General features: G+C 43.0%; 2 protein-coding genes and 1 long non-coding RNA gene across 13 annotated transcripts in view; 1 reads left to right on the forward strand and 2 right to left on the reverse strand.

Moving 5' to 3' along the window:
* PRPF4B (pre-mRNA processing factor 4B) overlaps positions 1 to 9,313 on the forward strand; it is a 42,333-nt gene extending 33,020 nt beyond the window's left edge. Inside the window, exons 12-18 of one of the 11 annotated variants that reach the window (XR_005021795.1) lie at positions 1,810 to 1,924; positions 2,483 to 2,634; positions 3,938 to 4,024; positions 4,732 to 6,635; positions 6,893 to 6,965; positions 7,421 to 7,465; positions 9,128 to 9,313. Coding sequence is in view for 1 of the 11 variants with exons in the window: in XM_036868406.1 (XP_036724301.1) it covers positions 1,810 to 1,924; positions 2,483 to 2,634; positions 3,938 to 4,024; positions 4,732 to 4,935 (558 nt within the window). In the remaining 10 variants the exon portion in view is untranslated. Of the gene's footprint in view, positions 1 to 1,809; positions 1,925 to 2,482; positions 2,635 to 3,937; positions 4,025 to 4,731 lie in introns of all 11 variants that reach the window. The other 10 variants (XR_005021799.1, XR_005021801.1, XR_005021793.1 and 7 more) reach the window with 10 other exon arrangements.
* A 3,856-nt stretch (positions 9,314 to 13,169) lies between these two features.
* On the reverse strand, positions 13,170 to 21,345 carry FAM217A (family with sequence similarity 217 member A). Its single transcript, XM_036868371.1, has 5 exons — positions 21,213 to 21,345; positions 18,067 to 18,080; positions 17,358 to 17,432; positions 17,193 to 17,260; positions 13,170 to 14,819 (listed from the first exon to the last, which is right to left on the reverse strand). The coding sequence occupies exons 3-5, from the start codon at positions 17,400 to 17,402 to the stop codon at positions 13,655 to 13,657; spliced, it is 1,278 nt and encodes a 425-aa protein (XP_036724266.1). The 5' UTR covers positions 17,403 to 17,432; positions 18,067 to 18,080; positions 21,213 to 21,345; the 3' UTR covers positions 13,170 to 13,654.
* LOC118903368 lies at positions 18,415 to 21,035 on the reverse strand. The gene is made up of 3 exons (XR_005021788.1): positions 20,664 to 21,035; positions 20,272 to 20,433; positions 18,415 to 19,554 (listed from the first exon to the last, which is right to left on the reverse strand). It is a non-coding gene; the product is annotated as an uncharacterized LOC118903368 (long non-coding RNA).
* Positions 21,346 to 22,117: the final 772 nt, after the last annotated feature.

The raw sequence follows: 22,117 nt of genomic DNA on the forward strand, positions 1-22,117 counted from the left end.
TTTTGGACTCCTTGTCAGTTAACTTAGCTCTTAGTTCAGATTTCCCTTTCTCTTCTTTTTTAATATCTTAAAATATCTCCTTCCAGACCACCACATTAATGAGGCGTTCCATTTTGTACGTTTGGTCTGAGTAAAAGGAAGGTACTGTGTCTCTCACGTCACCTGAGGTTAGAGTGGCTGAGTAACCTCAGTGACTGGTGGACACAGTACAGGTTGTAGGCTTGCGGAGTCCACTGCATCGTTGATTTTTACCTCAATTTTTCTTTCTCTTTTTTGAATTGTGAAATACACCATCCATATCAAAGAACGTATAAACTATGTATAAGGTAAAGGTAATTACGCACTGAACATCTGTGTAACCACCGTGGAGGTTAAGTAATAAGACATTTGTTAGCATCTTAGAAGCTCTTGTTTTTAGAGCTTCATTTTCCTTTGAGTTAGTGCTAAACTAGTATAGGTTTTCACGTGGATTTCAGATAGTTTGCCCTTCTTCCTGAGAACGGAACAAACAGACACCTGCGGCCACGTGGTGCTGTTTGTCAATGAAAATCCAAAGCTTTTAGCCCAGGATTTCAGCCGTCAGTCCGGCAGAAGTGCGCGTTCCCCGCGGGCGAGTGGAGGGAAGTGTCCGAGTGTGGGTCGCTGCTGCTGAGGGCATTTCACCCAGCCCGAGCGTTCCCCCGACAGACTCGGATTTTAAAGTGGCCCCGGGCTTTTCTCTGGTTACTGCAGCTGCACCCTTAAGTGGCTGAAGGCAGTTTATATTTAAAAACTTTAAAAGTACTTTTCCTGTATTATCTTAATTCCGTGGATGAGGTCTGTCTGTAGTGGACCAGTCTGTAGCGCTGACCAGGCTTCATGATATCCCAGGAGAGACTGCCCGGGGCTGCTTATTTAAAGTGTTAATGTTTCTTTGGGGTGGGAACAGTAGGCCAAGTTCAAGTCCCAACTCGGAATTTGTGTGTGTCTCTTTTGAAGGGGGGAAGGGACTCTGGAATGTGAATTACCTTCACTTGTTAATCCCGAGCCTGCCTGTGACTCATGAGTGGCAGCAGCCATGGGAGCACCCCCAGCCTCTCAGCAGGTGTCACTGTCACTGTCACTGTCACTGTCACTGTGCACGTGGGAGTGCTTGCAAAGGGGAAAAGAGACAGATGACTGATACGGTGTTCGTGTTCATCCGTCTTGCCAAATATATTTAACATTTTCCTGACTGATACTTTCTTTACGTTTAAGGGATTTAATATTTTTTAGACTCGAAGTGAGTGCTAAATTTGGGATGGTCTAGCAGCTTCGGATGAAGAATGTTTTTATTCTCTTTTTGTCCAAATTTAATCTGAATCATTCTGCTTTCATTGCCATCGTAATTTTCTGGCAAATGAAAGTTAACTTAAGTCAGTTGTAAGTTAATCTAAGTCTGATTTCTTCTCAGTGACAGTCTTCGTGTTCCTTTAGGCAGTAACTTGATTGGTTCGGGTTTCCTGGGGGTTTTTAGAAGATGCCTTGCTTCAATGCTTTCTGTTACTATTCCACCCTTTTCTAAATAGCTTTGGTTCAATTGACTTGGTATTATCTCTTATTTCCTCACCGAAGAAAGTTCTTTTACTAATTTATGATCAAATGTTTGAGAGCTCTTAATTCTTCATAATTAGGAAATTGAATTATAATATAATTAGAAAAGGAATTTTCAAGTGAGTGACTTTGTTCTCAGTATTGGGAATAACTTCTCAGAGCCAGTTTTTTTTATCTGATCATGTGTCTTAATTTCTCCTGGCGTGAGTTAAACTTCAATTATAAAATGTTTTGCAGGTTAATGAATCAAAAACTATTTTAAAGCTCTGCGACTTCGGGTCGGCTTCACATGTTGCGGATAATGACATAACGCCTTACCTTGTCAGTAGATTTTATCGCGCTCCTGAAATCAGTAAGTTTCTTCCGACGCTCTTGGACCTGGGCCGCCGTGTGCAGTGGGAGCAGCATGTTGACTGTCTAAGCTCTGTTCTCCGTCGCACTGCAGCAGCTGCTTGAGTCACTCACGAGGAAGGGAACCCTAGCCAGTTCATCCTCCTCAGGTGGGATGACCGTAGTTGCGGCAGGTGTGGAAAGCCCTCGGCTTCGGGAGACTGCTCTTACTTCCGCAGGGTCTGACTGTCACATTTGTGCATTGTCTGGGACCTGTGTTTTTCCCCTTCTTTTGCCTTGGCTGAGCCTGGTTAGCCCCTCCACCAAAGGCGAAATGAAAAGATAGAAGAGATACACACCTTCTTCTGCCCCTTCAGTTCCTTCCCCACGCCCTCATTTTTTTAAGGTTTTTAAGAGTCCCGATTAAGAATTAGTGGGAAAGAATCTGTAACTAATGTGGAAGTGAGGTACTCAGATTGTGGTTACATAGTCCGAGCTAAATTGATGCCCCTGTTAATGGAAGTAAACAGTAGTTGATTGTTTTTATCATCATGTGTTAAAACTTGTATTATGTTTTCAGTTATAGGTAAAAGCTATGACTATGGTATAGATATGTGGTCCGTAGGCTGCACCTTGTATGAACTCTATACTGGAAAGATTTTATTTCCTGGCAAAACCAATAACCATATGTTGAAGCTCGCCATGGATCTCAAAGGAAAGATGCCAAATAAGGTAGGATGCTAGTGTGAGCTTGTTTCCAGGGTCTTAGTGGTACCTTCCGATAGATTCGTGGGTTGCTGACACTCATCTCTAGTGGTTATAAAACAGTTTCTGAGAGGCAGGTACATGGCTACTCTGATTCCTTAGCTCTTTCTCACTTCTGGTGTTTAAATTAGTGGTTCTAATCAGCCAAGAGCTATCAAGAGAGAATAAGAGGATCCCATTTTCCTTTTCTTGTCTGAAGTCTGTCTTTGTGCTTTTCTTCACTCTCCTGAATTAAGCAGAAGTGTAGGGCCTATAGTTTAAGGTAGAATTGGAATTGAGGGAGAGAGGATACACGCGACTGTTTTCACATCTCTGTCCTTCCCTTGTTCCACTGGTTGTCATTCAGTGATGGGAAGAGCAGCGGCAGGGCCCCTGGGAGCACGCCTTTATTGGTAACAGCTGCAGTGAGGAAAGATGCAGGTCCGGGTAGGCAGGTGGCGGAGGAAGGACTCAGTCATCAGAGAACGAGAGGGGGACTTGGCGGCAGTCCGTTTATAGAGGTTGGAAGCTGCTTGGGAGAGGAAGAAGGTACCGAGAAAACTCACGGAAAATGACATCTTTTTAACCTGAAACTCACTCTTAATGCTTGAGCTGTAATATTTGTTTGATTAACACAAATCAAGAATTTTATAGGCATTTATAAAAATGTCTAAAGACCGTATCTTAGGCTTTTATGATTTCAGCTTATGTGCTGACTTTCTGAGAGATTTACAGATTTTTCTCCCTATAGGTCAGAAGCCATTATGTATTTTAAGTTCTGTCCAAATTCTGTTATGTTGGACTCGTTTAGACTGAGATACACAGAAATTAGCTATGTCGGTACTTGTTTTAACGAGGCCTGACCTGCTATCACTTTAGGGCTGTTAGAACATAATTTTTTCAATGTCATTAGGTTTCTTAACTGCCAAGAGAGAAGGCCCCAATTGTGTAATATTTTTCCCAGGAACCACTGGTGTAAGTCTTTGCTTATTAGTCTTCAGTTTTGAATAGTGAAAGCACAACATGATATTTATTGTAATTGGTCTAAGTCACTGCCCGGGAAAATATAATTTCATGTTGTTAAGTAGTCTTAGGTACAGCATTTGTATGAGCTTTTCCGAAGGTGTTATTCTCTCGAGAACAAGGAATCGGAGATCATTCTCAAATAAGGAAGCAAACCCAGAGAGACTAAACAGGAACACTTGTGTGACTTGTGTATCGGGTCATCGGTAGACCAGGCTACCGATGTTGTCTAAGAGCTCAAAATCCAACTGTTCTGTTTTATTGCCAGATGATTCGGAAAGGCGTATTTAAAGACCAACATTTTGATCAAAACCTCAACTTCATGTACATAGAAGTTGATAAAGTAACAGAGAGGGTAAGTGTCCTTTAGGTGTGCTACATTAGATGATTATCTTATTGTTAACGGATTGCGTGCTGGGTGGTTCTAGGAGATGCGAGTATTTTAAAACACTAAAAATAATTCCTGTTGCTGTTGGCCAATTCCTGAATAAGACACGTCAGGTTATAGAAAAGATTTTAAAATGTTTGCCTAGTATAATGAGTTTATTTTTTATCATATTTAGGCCCTTTTCTCTCTCCTTGGGTCACTTTCTTGGTCTGGCTTCCCATCCAGCTTCCGTACTGCTTGCCAGAGTGATCTTTTTAAAAACAAATCTGATCGTGTTACTCTCCCTGCTTAAAAATTCTTCCTTGGCGCCCTCTTACCTATAAGATAATGTATTTAACTCCTCAGAAAGACTGCCGTCCTCAGCGGTTCCCTGTCCTCGCGACTGCGTGGACCCCACCATTCCACACCTGGCAGTGGGCCAGCGGGCATGCTGCGTGTTCCAGACCTCCATGCCTTTGTTCACACACCATCCCGACCTTCATTACTTAACTATGGTTTTGAATTCTCATAGAATTCCTTTCTGTTGTCATTCTGATCTGTTTATAAAATTAAATTACAGAATGATGTTTAAACTATCATGGCTAACTTGGGGTTGACCTTGTTCATTCAAGTTTTTTAGGTTATATGTGTTTAGTAATTTATTTAGAGATACACATTTAAAAAATTATTTGTAGGAGAAAGTTACTGTCATGAGCACCATTAATCCAACTAAGGACCTGTTGGCTGACTTGATTGGGTGCCAGCGACTTCCTGAAGACCAGCGTAAAAAAGTGCACCAGCTGAAGGACTTGTTGGACCAGATCCTAATGTTGGACCCAGCTAAACGGATTAGCATCAACCAGGCCCTGCAGCACGCCTTCATCCAGGAGAAGATTTAAACGAGATGAAGACGCTCCAAGGGTTTGAGTAATTAAATACAAAGACTGAAGAAATTTCACAGCAGTTTATTAATGTATATAAACTTATAAATATTTCTCCAGCAAATTTGAGGAAGCATGATATATTTGAATTAACACCAAGGGTGATATTTCTTTTAGAAATGCTAGTTCATCTGTTTTGTGTCTTATGTGGAATTTCACTGTAGAAATGTTTCAATTGCCAAGACTGCACAGCATTACAGTGCTAATGTAAACGGTTGCAGTTCTCATAGAAGACAGAAGCACCTGTTATCAAATGAGTAGTAATACTGGGTGGTTGATTTATTTTTAGCAAACTTGGCTTCATTTTGGTCTTCAGATAAAATGGCCAGCATAAATGCTGTTTATATTCACGTTTTCCTAGGTGTGTGTGTGCAGGCCACAGCAGCATGCCCTGGGTGTAGTCAGTGCCGAAAGGGGTCTGTTCCTTCTTGAGCCTGCCTGCAGGGATGGTCTCCTCTTTTAAAGCAGGTTGTGTACAACATTCAGTACACTGAAGGTAAGCTAAACCATCAACATCACTGGTGTTTTAAGATGTTATTTTATTGGAACAATTGACAAATGAGGGATATTAGCGTTGTGGCAGAATTCCCTGCATGTGTGATAACTGATCTTGTTTTATTTTTTGGCATTGCAACTGTGGCATAGTTACAATTTCTGTTCTGTTCATCACATTTAAAATTTGAAGAGTATGCGCTTGATGGATAGAGCGCCTTCAGTGTACTGTTTCTTATTAACTTTAATTTTTTTTAAATCAACTTGCTATAGACTTTATATACATTTTGTTAAATACAGTTCCTAGTGACATAGAAACAATGCGTAGTTTTCATTTACTAATGACAAATGTTGAGGCCTAATTCTGGAAGTCCTCATATTTAAAAGTTAGATAGACAACATAATGAAATTTTTAACTATTTGTATGTCATTTTGAAAGTGTACTGCTTTATGGTAAAAGTGTTTTTCATTTGTTCATTGTTTTCATTATTTGTGATCATGTTGTCTTTCAATACAGGCATAAACCTTCCACTCTTGAACAAAGCAGCTGCTTTTTAAAAGCGGTAATTGCTTCTTTACCTTTTATTTCTTTTGTAAATGAAGCTTTTCTTTAAGAATGTGACTTTAAAGTGTTGTCTATTGCATAAAACAGTTGACACTCACTTATTGTAAAGTGAAGATTGTTCTACTGCATGTGACGTGGACCATGCAGATTTCTGTATGTTCTCAGTATGCATCACTAGGTAATAAAGTCTTTTGTGAACAAGGCATTTGTAGCCATTTTTAAAAGTTTTTGTCTTCAGTGCTGGTAAGTCAGATAAACGATATAGAGTTAAAAGCAACCTTGCGTTTCTTCCTTTAAGTCTTTAACTGAAAGAATTATTTGTTAAAGATGTAGACCTACCGAGAAGTTTATCATTTTATTAATAATTAGGATCCTAATTATTTCATCAAAAAATTCTACCAGTATTGTCAGCTTTCAGTGTAGTGAGGTAATTCCTGTAGGTTATGGGGTATAATTCAGGATTTAACTAATGTTTCTGCTATTTTCTCACTTTTCCTTCTGATGGTGCGGAAAGAGAAAAAGGAAAACGGGGCACAGGCCACTCACCGCCTTCTCCAAGGGGTCTGATTTGCTGAGACACCAGCTTCACCTTCTTAACAAGGTTATTTCTGACAGCATGTGTAGATAAACATTTAGCAACAATTTAAAACAAAATCATGTAAATCGGTTTGGTTTTGCAACACGAAGAAATTAGTATTTTTTAACGTGATAGCAGAGAATTTTCAGAAATGTATGTAATCTTTTCTGTTTGGGTGGTAAAATTAATGCTTGTCTCCCTGAGAAATGTGGAAAATAATCAGATTTTAGGGGTTTAAATAATATTTTAAAATTGTAAATGGGATTTTTTTATTCACCCAGGCACCTAATTACAACAAGCATGCACATTTTGGTGCATTCAAGAATGGAAAATCAGAGTAGCAGCATTCTTCTGGTGGGTTTTGCTCCATTTAAAGGCATGAAATGAACTACAGCCAGGAAGGTGATAGATGAAACGATAGGCCAGCTTTGACTCTGTACCCCCGTCTCCTCGTGGTTTAGACGTAAACTGACGTAAATTTGACCAGGTGGTGCTCATCCTCAGGTGGTGACGCCCTGTAAACAAGGCGTCACAGGTGCAGCCTTCCTACCTGAATGAAACGGGTAGTGATTTTCCCACCACTGTTTACTTTGGTGATGATATGCTGCATAGTCAAGTCTTTCCTAGTTTTTTTCACTCAAAATATTGATAGTTAACGTTTGTATGTTTCTGGTGATTTTCATGGCTTCATTTTATATACTTATTTAAGTAAGTTAACTTCCACTAGAGACAGTTCATCTTATGCCTTCAAAACTGTTACGTGTTCTTTAAAAAACAAAGTTGCTTGTTACTTGTTCTTTGTGTTTTAGGTGCAGCTCAGTGGAAGATGATGACAGCGGAAGACATGAGCTAAGGTTTCTGTCCTATAAAAGATTAAAAAAAAAAAGAATCCTCCATTTAATTTTTGTCTGGTTTTTTAGTTTTCAGCATTATGATTTGGGGTGCGTTACTGTGGTGCTCCTGTGTTCATTGTAAAGTTTTCGCTTTATCATGCTTCCTGCCTCTCCCCCACTTCCCTCCCCTAGGATGAGAATAGGGGTCAGATCTAGCGATGTTGGCCACGTGGATGGTGAGATTCCGCATCACACGTGGTTGTCAAAATTGGTCCCTAAGGATTATTAGAAAAACAGTAGCCACCAAAAGAGCATCCATCTGACGGTGTAGTCTTCCACATTAGGTGTCACGTCTCCTTGGCTGATGCACAAGGGTAGAAAGGAACCCTACGAGCACTGCTCAGCTCCTGGGATGCCCTCTTCTCCGGCTCACCCTCAGTGTCTGTGTTCAGCCAGTGCCCCGGTCACGGGCTTGAAATAGACCAGATATCCAGAGCACTGCCAGCGTTCCTTCTTAAGGGAAATGCGAGGGCACGTTCTGTCGATCTTTGAAATTCCCGAACTCAGCATTCCTTGATTTATCTACTTGAAAGGAACCCTGTAAGCAGTGTTTATCCACACACACGTAATTGTATTGGAGTCTGTAATGTTCTAAGGCAGAGAGACGTGGAGCTCTGCAAGCCCTCTGCTAGGTGGGCCCAGGGCACGAACAGTCCTCCGCAGACGCGCAGTCAGTTGCTGTGTAGTTTCTCTCACGAAGGTTTTGCTGTATTTCACTTTATGGCAAAAATGGTGCCAAGTGATTGTGAGACTTCAGGCTCCGTAAGTCCTAGGACGTAACCCACAAAGATGGCGTAGTTCTCTCTGTGGTTGGGAGAGTAGTTGAGCTTACGCATTTTAGACGCCGTTCTCTGGGTAGACCTGTTCTCAAAGGTTATCAGAAACTAGGCTGGAACGTTGGGGTTTTGAAGGGGGTGTCTTGTCATAAACTTCAAGACCCTCCCAGCATCTGCGTTCACCCTCACTTTCCAGTCCTTACTAACAGCGTCCTGTTTCTGTCTGCGTTCCCCAGTGCCTGCTTCATTCCACTCTACTTTTTCTCAAAATAATGTTGTGTTTAAAAAAAAATTTTTTTTGCCATTATAATTACCCCTTTCTTTTCCTGACTAAAACAAATACTCAGGACATTTTTACAGTCATAGTGTTGTGGGTACGTGGTGGAGGCAGTGAGGCGCACAGTTCCCAGGTTCGCCCCTTTCTGCATTCTTCCCCCTCCCCTCACCTGGGCGTCTCCAGCTGGCCGGGGAGAGGGAGAATCTCTGAACCGGGAATCACGTGTCTTCAGATTCAGGCCGAGCAGTTGAGGGAATCCCCTTTGAAATGTCGAGATAGGAAAGAAGCCAGATGTCAAATGCGCAGTTACTTTATGTTAGTTATCATGACACTGTCAGAAGTTGGGCTTCATAAAGTGTTTTCTTTTTCATAGAATCCTAGTTCAGGCATATATTTAACGTGAATTTTATCATTCTTTTCTGAGACGAAACGTCCTTATAGAAATGCTCACTACAAATTCATGTGTTTTACTTGTCAATTAATGTACACTAAATTGACTTTTAAAATGCTTTCCAGTTATTTTGAGAGATATCATCATGGTATCTTTAATTTTTCTTCTCCGATGTGTAGGGTAAGGGACTGTTCTTCTGAAGAATCTTTCCATTTAGTGATCAAGATACGGAAGCTCATCTCTGAAAATACTTGACATGTATCCTAATTATTCCCAGTGTCATTTGAATTGTAACTTGCATTTCAGCAGCAATGTTCCCAGTTGACTTACTAGGAGAATGTAATAAAATGTGCCTCTTGTTACCACACTGCCTGCTAAGTTTTCATTGCTCGAGTTTGGTACCTTACATGTAGCTTTAAGCCAGAAACACTGTTTCTTACCTGATCTTCCTAGGTGTGCTTTGCAAAGTGTTTTGTGCTCAGGTATGACTGGGAACCGCCAGGTTAGGGAAGTTCTCGGAAGACATCCAACAGGCTCTGCGAGGCTCACGAAGGGGAGGGTGGGGAGGAGGTCCCGCCGAGCGAGCCGGATCTGCCCCTCGGAACCTGCAGCCTGGAAACAGCCTGCAAGCAGCTGAGCGCAGAACTCACGCCAGAGGGTGTTGTGTTCTCGTTCCCGTTACACACACTTGACTTCGTTTTCCTGGGGATAGAAACGATGCGTAACGGGATAACCCCTTCCTGTAATGACTTAAACCAGTCAGTTCATTGCAGGCAGGGAAGCCTGACGAGTATTGGACCCCTGTCCGCTTCTTCCCATTCTTTATTTTCTCCTAAGGAACTGTCTTCAGCTTTAAACAGAACAGTGATGAAATACTTAAGAGGAACAGGGAGGTCGTGTGAACCTTCAGCACACGCAAAACAGGACTGGAGGGCAGAGGGCAGAGGCCCAGGCTGGCTTCGTAGAGCACGTCCGACCCAGCTGGAGCCCCTGCCACCGGGTGGCCGGCCAGGCCATCTGGTCAGGTCGTGGTGGTTGGAGTGTTGGGCTGAGTGGCAGTGGCTCTGGAGAGCCTTGTAAAAGCCCCGGTTGTGTTTCCTGTTCGGCCTGTTACAGGGCTAAGGGCTACGTAGTCATCTATCCAAAGTGATGGGCAGGGGTCATGAGATCCTGTTTTTATTAGGGGAAGTAGTATGTAGGGTGGATTTAGGTTGATGACAACCTTCATCATGGGCTTTCTTTTACGGATGAGAAACTCAGACTCTAGCTCAGTTAAGACCCGAAAAGGAGCCAAGAAAAAGTGTCAGTGCTGGAGGGCTAAACGTGGGACTCCGCGAGCAAGCCGAAAAGCCAGATTTAACTAGAATTTCCTGAGCAGGATTACTTTGTACGTGTCTGTTACAGACTTTGCCAAATGTTTCTTCAAAAACAGTGGTAGAAGTTGACTTCCAACAGGTCTGGGAGATAGCAGAATGTCTTGAATTTGTTGATAACTACACGTCAACCCCCCTCCGTGGTGAGTTTTTCTCCTCACCCGTTTGTATGTGTTGCCTGTTTTCTCCCATCGTTCTACGCGGTGCCTCGTTCTAGGGACTCGGTTTAAGCACCGGAAAGAGAATCCCAGCGACTCTGCTTTAACCACGTGCTCGTGACATGTTACATAATTACTAGTCCCTTTGCCTCATAACTGAAGTCAGCAATGCTGCTCACAGTTTTTACATAACTACATTTAGAGCAATTTGGGACTGTTAACTGAAAACTATCCAGTAGGTGTTTCAGTTCTTTTCTTTTTAAATTTTTTTTTTTTTTAGGTCCAATGGCATCCTAAATAAAACAGTCTGGTTATGTCCCCAGTAAGAAATTTGCCGTTACCCACCTCTAAGACATTAAAGCCCAGAATCCGTGTTCCCGCACCCCTCACTCCAAGAGATGAAATCCTTCAGTGCAGGATTCTCACGGAGCCCCCGGCAGATGCTCCTCCACGCCTCCTGCGCCCCGTCCCCCGCGCCCGCTCCGGAAGCCAGGGTGCACGTGCCTTACTCCACACCGCGTCCCCGGTGCCCGGCTCGTGCCTCCCGAGAGGTGGGACGCGGTCTATCATGAGCTGTCACATGCGGTGACAGTCCAGTGCCAGGGCAGCCCACTCCAGCCACTCTGCCCTCCTGTGCCCTTCCTACTCTCCCTGATACGTGCCTGAATTTGCCAGGCACTTCAGTTGATCTCACGTGATTATATGAGATAAAAGTTATCCTACTCGCTTTACAAATTGGGTAAGTGAAGAACAGAGAGGTTAGGGAACCTGCCTAAGGAGTTGGGGCTGTTAGTCGCGGAGCCTGGGAGCGAGTGCTCGCAGCTGCTTTGCGAACGTCACAAGCCTCTGTGATGGGAGAAGTCCACTCCAGTCAAACGCCTTAAAGGGTGTCTACCACCTGCCAGGCAGTGACCGGGCTGCAGCAGTGGACAAAATGCATGTCCCTTCCTGAAGAGTTTACAAGTAAAAATTAGATCATTCCAGCTCTAAAGGTGAGGGGCTAAAAATCGAAACACGTAAAGAGGGAGGAAATGAGAATGGATACAAAGGGCTGGTACGTAAGGTTCAGGACTCAGAATTGTAGGCAAGAGTAAAGAGAGCTAGCTGGTGGAGGAAACGAGGAAGGTCACTGCAGGTTGGAACTGAGTGAAAGTACAAGTCCATGTCTGTATTACAATCTGTGAACGGGATGTTATACCATTTGGCTAACGACACTAATTATATGGGATTTAGGTAAAAGTCTATTATAATAAGGGATCCTGAACAACTAAGTTTATTTGTCATTGCTGTTGATGAGGTTCCAGAACGTTCTTTGAAATTAACCTAAAAGCTAAGCATACTCTGACCCCTGCCTCTAAATACTATTTGAGCCTTGTTCTTTTCCTAACGATAGAATAGAGGAAACAAGCTACCTCTTGTTTCAAACAAGTTGCCTCTTCAACATTTATTTCAATTGTACTTTAATTCATCTCACCCATCCCTAACTCAAATATTCCATCTTATTTAGGGGGATGATATACAAAAGCTTAATACTGACTGCCTTAGTGGGGGGGAGGAGTTTGGGGGTGGGAAGAAGCCTTTCCCTTTTGGTAATGTTTGAAGTTTTTATCAAGTGTGTGTTTTTTTTAACATTTAATAAAAACTAATTTGAACTCACTAACCATCCACTAAAACCAAAGCCCACTACCCCGCAAAATATCCAAACTCTGATCCATGCATGTTACATCAGGTTTTCCCCTTTACAGTGTTTTTCAAGTATGTTCCAAGAACCACCTGCAATAAAATCACCTGGGATGCCTTTTTCTGCAAAGTGGATCCCTGGGCCCGACTCCCAAAGATTCTGTTTCCGTAGGCCTCCAAGAGAAACCAGGACTCTACTGTTTTGTTTCCTTGATTCTTAAGTACAGTAAAGTGTGTCAATTACATAGTTTCCCTTTTTCACCAGTTAATGACTTAAGCTTTAGCTGTCTGAGCTTCATCTAACCAAGGTTAACACTTCCAGCAACAAAGAGCCATCGGGAAAAATTCCATGAACAAGAGATTTGGGCTGCTCTGTGGACAGTGACCTCTTCCCGTTTTCCTTCAATATCCTAAAACTACTGGATCTGAGGGAAGTGGGTTGTTTCAAGCCTAAACCTGTAGCTAGGCCCCAAAGAGAAACGATCTTGCTTTCATGTATATGACAAAGGGCCTGGGGAAGGGAAAGCTTCTAAGGATTCATGGGAGGACCTAGAGGATCTTGTACGTTAATTTAACAAACTGGCAACTTCTTTAGCTTTTAATGGCCAAGCAAATACCCAAAGTTTAGGTCAAAATGACAGACAAAGGAGATTTGTCGAGATGGGAAGGGAAAGAAGAAAGGGTACCAGTGGAGGAAAAAAAATCACTGAGAGAGACAAATACCACATGATGTTACTTACATGTAGAATCTAAAAAAATGATGCAAATGAACTTACTTGCAAAACATAAACAGACTCACAGACACAGAAAACAAATTTATGGTTACCAAAGGGGAAGGGATAAGTTAGGAGTTTGGGATTAACAGACACACACTACTATATATAAAATAGATACACAACAAGGACCTAATGTATAGCACAGGGAACTATATTCAATATCTTGTAATAATGGAAAAGAATCTGAAAAAGTATATACATATATATGTATAACTGAATCACTTTCCTGTGCACTTGAGACTAACACAACATTGTAAATCAACTATACTTCAATTAAAAACAGAAAAAAAATCACTGGCTCTTATGATTGTTTAATAAAACGGAATAAAAGAATAATTGTACCAGCGATAAGTTTTATGCCATTTATTGATGATGGAATTATACTGGGAAACAATCACAACAAAAGAACCATCTTGAATAGAATGGTTTTCTAAGTGAAACATTCCTTTGAAACATAACATGCAAGAGACTCAAATATGTCATCAGGGAAGCCCTTGGTTTATACGTAGACGTCTCAGCTGCGACTGTCACAAGTTCCACTCCACAGCACATTCAGGAATTGTTGTGTGTGTGTGTGTGTGTAATACCTGTATCTCGGAATGAGGAACCATATTTTAGCCAGGCTTCTTGGAAAAGACTTGCTCACGTTGAGATGCAGGAAAGAAAAGTTATTTTTGGTCAATGGGTGAGCACTTATCCTTAGGTATCAACGAAGGTGATTAACAGTTTAGCTTCTGAATATAGAATGGTCTGTTCAGTACCATGTCTTTTCGGTGAAGTTTCTTTCTGGTCCTTGTTGGTGCCTTAATTTCTTCCCTCTGATTTTCAGGAAAAGACAGAGGTATAGGTGAAACTGGTGTAGGAGACTTTGGTGGCAGACATCTGGTTGAGACCATTTTAACCAGCAACTGAGTTGTCTGGGCAGGAGCAGGCTTGGCTGAGAGTTCTTGGCATGGGTTTAAAATGGAGACCTTGGGGTTCTTAAAGTCGTCGTAAGCTGCAATCACCTGTTTTGTGGTGGGTGAGGTTTTCAGAGCTGGTCTAGAATTCCACTTGTATTTCCCAGCACGGCTGCAATTCCACTTGGGAGCATTGTATTCAAGCTTGCAAGAACCAGAATTGGTTTTCCTTTCCTCGTGACTTTTCTCTACACAAGCTGTCTGAAGACCCACAGAGTCGGAAGGTTTGGGCTGTCTCATTTTGGGTACAGCTTTGGAGGAAGCGGGTCGTTGGGCAGCTAAGGGAGCACAGAAGGACGTCTGCAGTCTCGGCCGTTCTCTCTGAATAGTCACGCGCTGCAATCTCTCCATGTCCAGTAAACGAGCTACCAAATGTTCCAGAGAGCTGTCTAGGGACTCCATTGTCATTTTCCAATTTTCAGATTTTGAGATGGCTAATTTGTGCAAGTCCAGGGTATTGAAAGGAGGGGGAAGAAAATCAGGATATGGAAATACTTCACTTGGTTCTTCTGTGAAAGAGTCTTCAACATTTTCTATTGTTTCTGGCTTTAAGTTCAGGTCCATCTTTTTAAAATAGCTGAGTAAAGTATCGTTTGCTTTTTCATTTTCTGATAAATCACTTTCATCTGTTAAATTTTCTTCCACACTGCTGTTTCCATACTTCAGATTCCAATTTGGCGCAGTTAAAAGTTCGCCACTGTTGTTTCCTAGAGTTGAGCATAAATTAATATGAGGCTCATTTCTGTCCTTAAAAAAGCCTCCATCAGCATAAGGCCAGCAGTGACTTAATGGCATCTGCAGGGCAGGGTAGGAGCCAACTGGCTTGTCCACTGAAGCACTTGTCAGTGAGTGGTTCACAGCGAAGAACCTTATGCGATTACTGGTCACATGACAGCCAGTTTCCATTGAAGATTTTTTGAAATCCCTTAAAAAATGATTTATTTAATAAATGGTTGGTTTCCTAGAATTAAAATGCTATTAAAATGATAATGAATAAGAAACCTTTATCAAAGACTAGCTAATGTTTGGTTCCCAATGGCATACGTGTATCTATCTGTAACAGAAACATGTTAATTTTCAAATACGCTCTAATTATATACAGCTATATACATATTTTAAAGTACAGATTAAAACAATAACTGGGCATCCCTTTGTACATGCACAGGAGACTAGATCATTATACCTACAAATGGCTAACTGGCTATGAATGGCCACTAGGCTGAAAGTGTCTAATTACAGCTATTTGCCTATGAATATATTGTACGTTCAACTATGATGTCTGAAAAGGAGGCTATCCAACTCAAATTGAAATTATAGTGAAATGTTTATTGACCCAGAATTAGATAAAAGGAAACTCTCAAAGAATGTAGTTAGGTTACTTAAGAAGGGCTTCTACTTTAGCCACTGTGGTTTTTTAAAAATTATTCTAACAAAAAAGGAAGCAAAACAATGTCTATCAAACAAAAATTATCCCAGATATAGTCTATCGTAATTTCCATCGGATTGTGCTCTTTTATTTTAGGACTAATACTTCTAGGTATTATATTCAAATGAAAACTGCAAAAAAGCCAGGCCACAGAATACTGAGTTTACAGTTAGTATTTTTTTAAAGCTTACTAGAAATACTGCCATGGAAAGATCTGACGCGTTAATTGACATATTTATAGCCCCATTATCTTCCTGCTGCTTTTAAAGCCAATTTACACTAAAGACAACAAAGCAGTCTTGAAGGATTTTAAAAAGTACAGAAAATAATAAAAATTTATTTATTTAGCTAATAAATACTACAGGTTTACTGACTTGCCTCTGAAAAACCACAGGAAAATCACCTTAAATCTATAATTGATAACAGACACAATCCATGTAGTACAGTTAAAAAAAAAAAGCATGGAATCTGGATGTGGAAGACCTAAGCTTGAACCCCTTTGCCACCAACAAGCAAAATGGAAATTATAATACCCACCCTGGAGATGGTCTAAGAAGCAGACAATTATATGAATGTACTTTGCAAATTGTTAAACACTAAATGAAAGCTATCGTGACTTTTATTCTCTTTCCTTGTTGACAGCATATTGAGGAGAAACATCTCAGTAGTAAAATGTCTCCCTGACCCCAAGCTTCCAACTCTGCACCATCACCAGGCCTCCCCAGTATCAATCACGAACACCCACCAAACGCGTGATTCTGTTTAGTCCTCACAACAGCCCCATGAGGTCGGCAGTTCCATTCTCTACCTTTGACAGACGAGGGAACTGAGGCCCAGACTGGCTGAGGTCGCACATCTCGTAAGTGGTGGAGCTGGGATTAAACCCCGGCATTGGGTCCCACGTTCACGTCTCCAACCACTGCGCTCTGCCGACTCATTTACGTCCTCTCACTTCACTTGACCTCTTCCTTTGAGTTCCTTCTCGTAAAAGCAGGCTTCCTCCCCCCATCACCACCCGCATCCCCAGGACATGAGTCACTACGATCCCCTTCCCGCCTCTTGGTTCTCCCCTCAGTGTTAGCGCTAGGTGAGCTGTGTCCCGAGGCGCACACCGGAGAATCCTCAGCCGAAGAGACAGCGGCTGTCCAGGGAACCACACAGTTGTTAAAAATGGGGAGAAAAGAGAGGAACGCAACTCAGCATCCCCGTTAAATAATACACTATGTAAAAGCAACACCCAGCGGTGCTCGATACATGTTAATTTCAGCGGTGCTCGATACACGTTAATTTCCCAATATCAGTAACCTGCGTTTTGAAGAAGGCTTCTAGCTGGTTCTCACGCACACCAGAGTTTAAGAACCAAAAAGTAAGAATTCAAATCCCAGGAAGGGACTGAAGCAAGGAAGGGGGTCTGAGTGCGTGAACCAAGCTTTCACATCCTGGTTCAACCGTCTGTCACTTGTCACCTGCTTCCATGTCCTCATCCGTAAAATAGGGACAATGGCAACAGCACCTCCCTTACAGGACTGTCCTGAGGGTTAAATGAGTTAATACGCGAAGGAACGAAAATCATTCCTGGCACGTGAATTATTACTTTCCTATTACGGCCCCTTTTCACTCCAACGAGAAGTCCGAACCCTCTCCATCTAGACCCTCCTTGTAAAGGGCCAGTCGCCTCTTCACCACACACCGTGCTGTCTGCCAGCCACGTCCTATTTTAGGGCGCGTCTCTATAATTTCCCAGTACTTGCGCACAGTACTTTTTTCTTCTGGTTGTGTTTTTGGCCTCGTACTTCAGCTGAGCAGTTAACTCATCTGTATTTAGATTTATTTCAGTAATTTTGGGGTTTACAAACATAAATATTCTCTCACCTGTTCTCCGTGGCACTTCCTTTGCTGAGAGGATAACTCCATAACCGGAATATCCCTTGTTTACTATTCTAAGAACAGGAGAACCATGGACAACATTTTAGTCAGTAACTGCATGCTTTTTTTAAAAAAAATAATACTTTCAGAGTGTGATGAATAAAACCCTACCTGTGTTGTTTTGGGAGCATGCTCTGACAAAGTAAGTTCCAGCATGAGTTGCTCTACTGGAATTTCCAAATGGTTCTATAAAGCAGCAGAAGACTTTTAAACACACGACATCTCTGTTCCCGACTCTTGTTCTAAGAATGTATAGTTCTTGTTCTAACCAAGCAATATATAGTAAAGTCCTATAATACTCCCTCATGTCCATATAAATGGTTTTTACTGACCTCAGTAGGAATTAGTATAATCTGTTTATAAACATCAACTAAACAGTGTTAACTAATAAGCCTTGACTATCATTAAGATTGTCTTTATTTTATTAAGTTAACTGTTTTATATTTTGATCAAAAAAAGTAAATGAAAGATTAATTTTTTTCACTACTTCAAAACAAAATATAACCATTTCAGCTGCTTCAAGATATCTTAAGGGCTGAGACCACTTCCCTTTTGGCAGTGACTGGAAAACATTATCTTTGCTACAATGTTAATTTCCATTTATAACACTGTTATGCTGAAAAAAAGTAATATAGTAAGATATTTAATGACCAATTTGCAGCCTTGTAAAATAGTAAATAAAGGCTTTGACTTGTTTGAAGAACTCTATAGAAATAAAATTTAAAAGTTTAACTTTGAGGAAAGAAATTTTCTTTAAGGAGCATACATGGTAATGTTAAAATGTTTTGTGAATTACTTAAAACCAAATATTTATCCTTACCTTGTTAATTTTGCCTGAAAGAATGTGTATGAAAAAAAAGACAATTAATAGGTACATAAAACTGGTGATATTCAAAACAAGCCCCCTTTAATATGAGTGGTTGTTCATATTGTAAATTAGAATATAAATTTTCATATATTTATAAATATAAGTATCAATAGACACATCGAGGATTTCTTACCACCTGTGGCACCATCCCTTTCAGGTGGGAAGTTTTTATTTTCAGGAACGGGTACTTCTGTATCCAAATTCCAGTGAGATAAGTTCTAAAACAATATTTGTTTTAGGATAAACTTAATGTAAGAAAACTTTAAAAGCTCAAATACATAATTTTACAAGTCCCTTGGTTAAAATATGACAAAAGGCACAAAGGTCCATGACCGGCCCCCTCCCTCCTATAAAGGACACTCAGCATTTGTGAGGAGGGGGCAATGCTCTCATCAAACTATTATCAGCTGGATAACTAACACCTCTTAGGAAATGAAAGGCTTTTATAAGAATTTATGATTTCATTCACAGTTTGTTAAAAATAATGGCACACAAGTTTTCAAAACTTGTGATTTAAAAGATATGATAAAACGTCCAGTTCACAATGGCACAGTCACCAGATTTTATATATGAGTACCAGATCTGAAAGAGTATAAGAATCTTTCCATCAACCGAACAAAATTCTCACATACTCCACACTGACCAGCCCACCTCTCATTCTAGACTCCAGACGCTGAGAAACACTTAGGAAATATTTTTTAAGGCAAAAAATGAATAAGGATAGGTACAATATCTATTGAGGATTTATGTTCCAGACACTGTGCTGAGTGGTATGTGGTAAAAGCATGGGGTGTGTGCAGGATAGGGAGGTGATCGTTTATCCTGGAAAGGGAAAGTGAGGGATGAACTCAGTTTTTTTTTTTAATCTCAAATGAGAAAATCCTTTGCAAACTAAACTCCAAGCAATATACAAATGAAAGGTAGTACTAGGTATTATCTCTGCACTAAGGAGAAACAGGGACAAATAAGCTTAAGTACAGGATGAGGATTTAATTGAGCCACAAGGAAGTTATCTCTCGATAGGAAGGAGAGTTGAACATTGGCACGTGGGCTGCAGATTATCTTTCTCCGGAGGTTCTCATGAAAAATAAAATTAATAAAATTCTCTGCTCTCTGAGATAACACGCATTGGATCTAGTCACCAGGGGAGCTCTTTAAAAATAATAGTTGAAAAAATGGCACAGATTCTGATTCAGTAGGATGAGGCCAGATATTTGTATTTTTAAAGCCTCCTGACAGATTCTCAAGCTTCTCTCAGCTCTGGAATCCTGGTTCCCTAAGGTACAAAATAACCTGTGAGAGAAATAGCCTTACCTTAACAGGATAAACGGGAACTGATGAAAACCATGTTGTTGAGGTCATAGAATAAAAGTAACCAACTTCGTCAGCCAGTAAGGAAGGCTGTCAGTAGCCCGTGAAGTCAGCCAGACTGCAAACTGCCTACAGGGTGGGCATTGGTTCTACTATTTGATATCCACCTGCCTTACCAATATTTTTCACAAAACACGTGTGAGAAAATTTAAAAGGTGAGCACTGCCCGACGGTTCAAGGTGGCATGTTTCACCAAATCCCGTGCACTGCACTTTTCCCGTGAAAAGCCCGTGCACTGCAACGAAGAGCAGCCCCCACTCGCCGCAACTAGAGAAAGCCCGCGCGCAGCAACGAAGACCCAACGCAACCAAAAATAAATAAATAAATAAATAAATTTTTTTAAAAAAAGAAATGTTTGGAGATTTACGAAGAAGCTGGTTAGCTTTTCCTTTGTTAAAAGACAAAAATTTTCTGGGAACTCTACTCAGTACTCAGTAATAACCTAAATGGGAAAAGAATTTGAAAAAGAATAGATGTTTATGTATAACTGAATCACTTTGCTGTACACCTGAAACTAACACAACATTGTTAACCAACTATACTCCAATATAGGATAAAAATTTAAAAAAAAAAAAAAGAAAAAAGAAAATTTTCCATTCGGTATCCCAAATGCACCAAGAGGTGAAAGTACAAGCTGCTCCCAGAGAGAAAGCAGCGGGGGACGTGGCAGGAAGCTTCCGCGGAGTGAGGCCTTGACCGCCGGGGCTGCTCCCCGACGCTGCGCCCCCGGCAGCTGCCGCACCTCTCGGGAGACGGACGCGCGCAGCCTGGGGCCGCTGTCCTCACCATTTCTCCCCCCGTCCCGCTTCTCTGTTTCCGCACAATCCTGCACAGGTGTGGGCCAGGCACGCTGAGGGTACGACACGAGGCTGATCTCAAACAGCGCGTGAACTTCGGCTCCGCATCCAAAGGGGGTCAGGAGAAAGCTTAGGACGCGGGAGAGGGGGCCTGTGGGGTGAGGCGGGGTAGCAACAGGAAATTAAGTGGAAGCCAGAGGCGATCAGACAAAAACGAGGGGCACAGAACAAGCCAGGTGGAAGGTCTAAGTGACAGAAGAGTAGGAAGTGAAGGTCTGAAGTGAGAAAGGAGATAATTTCAGACAGGACGATAAAACAAATCAGAAAAAGTATGGTGAATTATCTGGAATTAAAACTCAGGGTCATGAACTCTGCTCTTACTGATTTAAGCCAGGTGCTCCGTTTGAAAGCAGGATGAACCTTACGCACGGGCACAGCCGACACTCCCACATGCCGCAGAGGTACCAAAAGGCCCACTGTTTTCCACCCGAACTATCCTGCTATGGCGCCCACTCCTGTTTAAGGCAGAAGTCTCCGAGAACTACTGTGTAATAAAACAAGTGAAGCAATCTTTAAGGCGTTGCTTAAACGGATTAAGGCATTGCTTAGGGCATGGGTATCCGCAAAAAACCACAAACTGAAGCCACAGCAGTACTCAGTGTCTTTGCTAGTCGTTCACAACTGTTTGTCCCCTAGAGGAAGGGTGGGTCCTGAGGACGCAGAGAACGCAGCTCAGGGATGCTCTGCATCAGTAAGAACTGACCCACCTGCGCCGCGCCCGGGCGGAAGGAGCGGGAGGGAGGCGCGCGCGGGCGCGGGGGATGCGGCGCCGCGGGGTGTGCGGGGTGAGCGCCCGGCCCGGCCTCTGTGACGGGGACCCGGGGCGGGGCCGGGGGGGTGGGCGTCCGGCAGGGCCCGGCCGCCTCTTACCGCTCGGCGCCGCTGGCCCCCGGCTCGTCCCCGGCGGCGTCTCCGTGGGCGCTGCCGCCCCGAGGCCCCGGCCGCTCCGCGCGCACAGCCTCCGACTCAGCCCGCCTGCAGGGAGGACAGAGGGCAGCGCGCCGCCGGGATACGGCCGGCGGGGCCGCGACCCCGACCCCTGACCCCCGACCTCGACCCCACCCGCGGCCCCGCCCCTAGCCCCTCGCCCGCCCCCTCCCCCTCGCGGGACCCGGACACCAGACTCCGGCCCTGTCCCCGACCTTGAGCACAACCTCGCCCCCGGCCCCGGCCCAGACTACGCCGGGCCACGACCCTGATCCCGATTCCACCCCCGCCCCGGACCTCTCCTCGGACCCGGGCCCCGCCCCCAACCCGGCCCCCGCCCCCGGCCCGCCCCCGGCCCACGCCCCCAACCCGGCCCCGCCCCCGGCCCACGCCCCGCCCCCGGCCCGCCCCCAACCCGGCCCCGCCCCCGGCCCACGCCCCGCCCCCGCGCCACCAGGCCGGGCTGTGTGTCCAGTGCTGTCCACGCTGCCAACATGCAGTGTCCCCATAACTGACGTGAGAGCAGGAAGGTGTCTCCGCCGAGCGCAAGCCCGCCTCTGGGCGGGTCCTCATGAGTCCAGATTCGATTATATGACAAAGCACTGACATTTGAGCCAGAAATGGGGGTGGTACTAATGCATTCTGTGCGTGTAACACCCCAGTGAGGCTGGTAGTACTGGTTATGCCTATTTTATAAATGAGTAACCTGCGCCTTAAATATATTAAGTAAGTTTTCCCAACTTACAATTACTTGAAAAATAGTGAGTTGGGTAAGTGTGGGGTCCACGTATCCCCAGCTAACACTTCCTATAAGTATATCTAGGTGGGAAAGATTTTTTCTGTTCCCT

The sequence above is a fragment of the Balaenoptera musculus genome, chromosome 11, assembly GCF_009873245.2.
Source record: "Balaenoptera musculus isolate JJ_BM4_2016_0621 chromosome 11, mBalMus1.pri.v3, whole genome shotgun sequence".
NCBI lineage: Eukaryota > Metazoa > Chordata > Mammalia > Artiodactyla > Balaenopteridae > Balaenoptera > Balaenoptera musculus.

Excerpts from the sequence above, each read along its gene's own strand:
- FAM217A (XM_036868371.1), bottom strand. The coding sequence starts at position 17,402 with ATGCTGGAACTTACTTTGTCAGAGCATGCTCCCAAAACAACACAG. Across the intron at positions 17,261-17,357 it reads ATGCTCCCAAAACAACACAG|AATAGTAAACAAGGGATATT; the intron begins GTAGGGTTTTAT and ends TCCTGTTCTTAG. Across the intron at positions 14,820-17,192 it reads GGAAGTGCCACGGAGAACAG|GGATTTCAAAAAATCTTCAA; the intron begins GTGAGAGAATAT and ends TCATTTTTTAAG.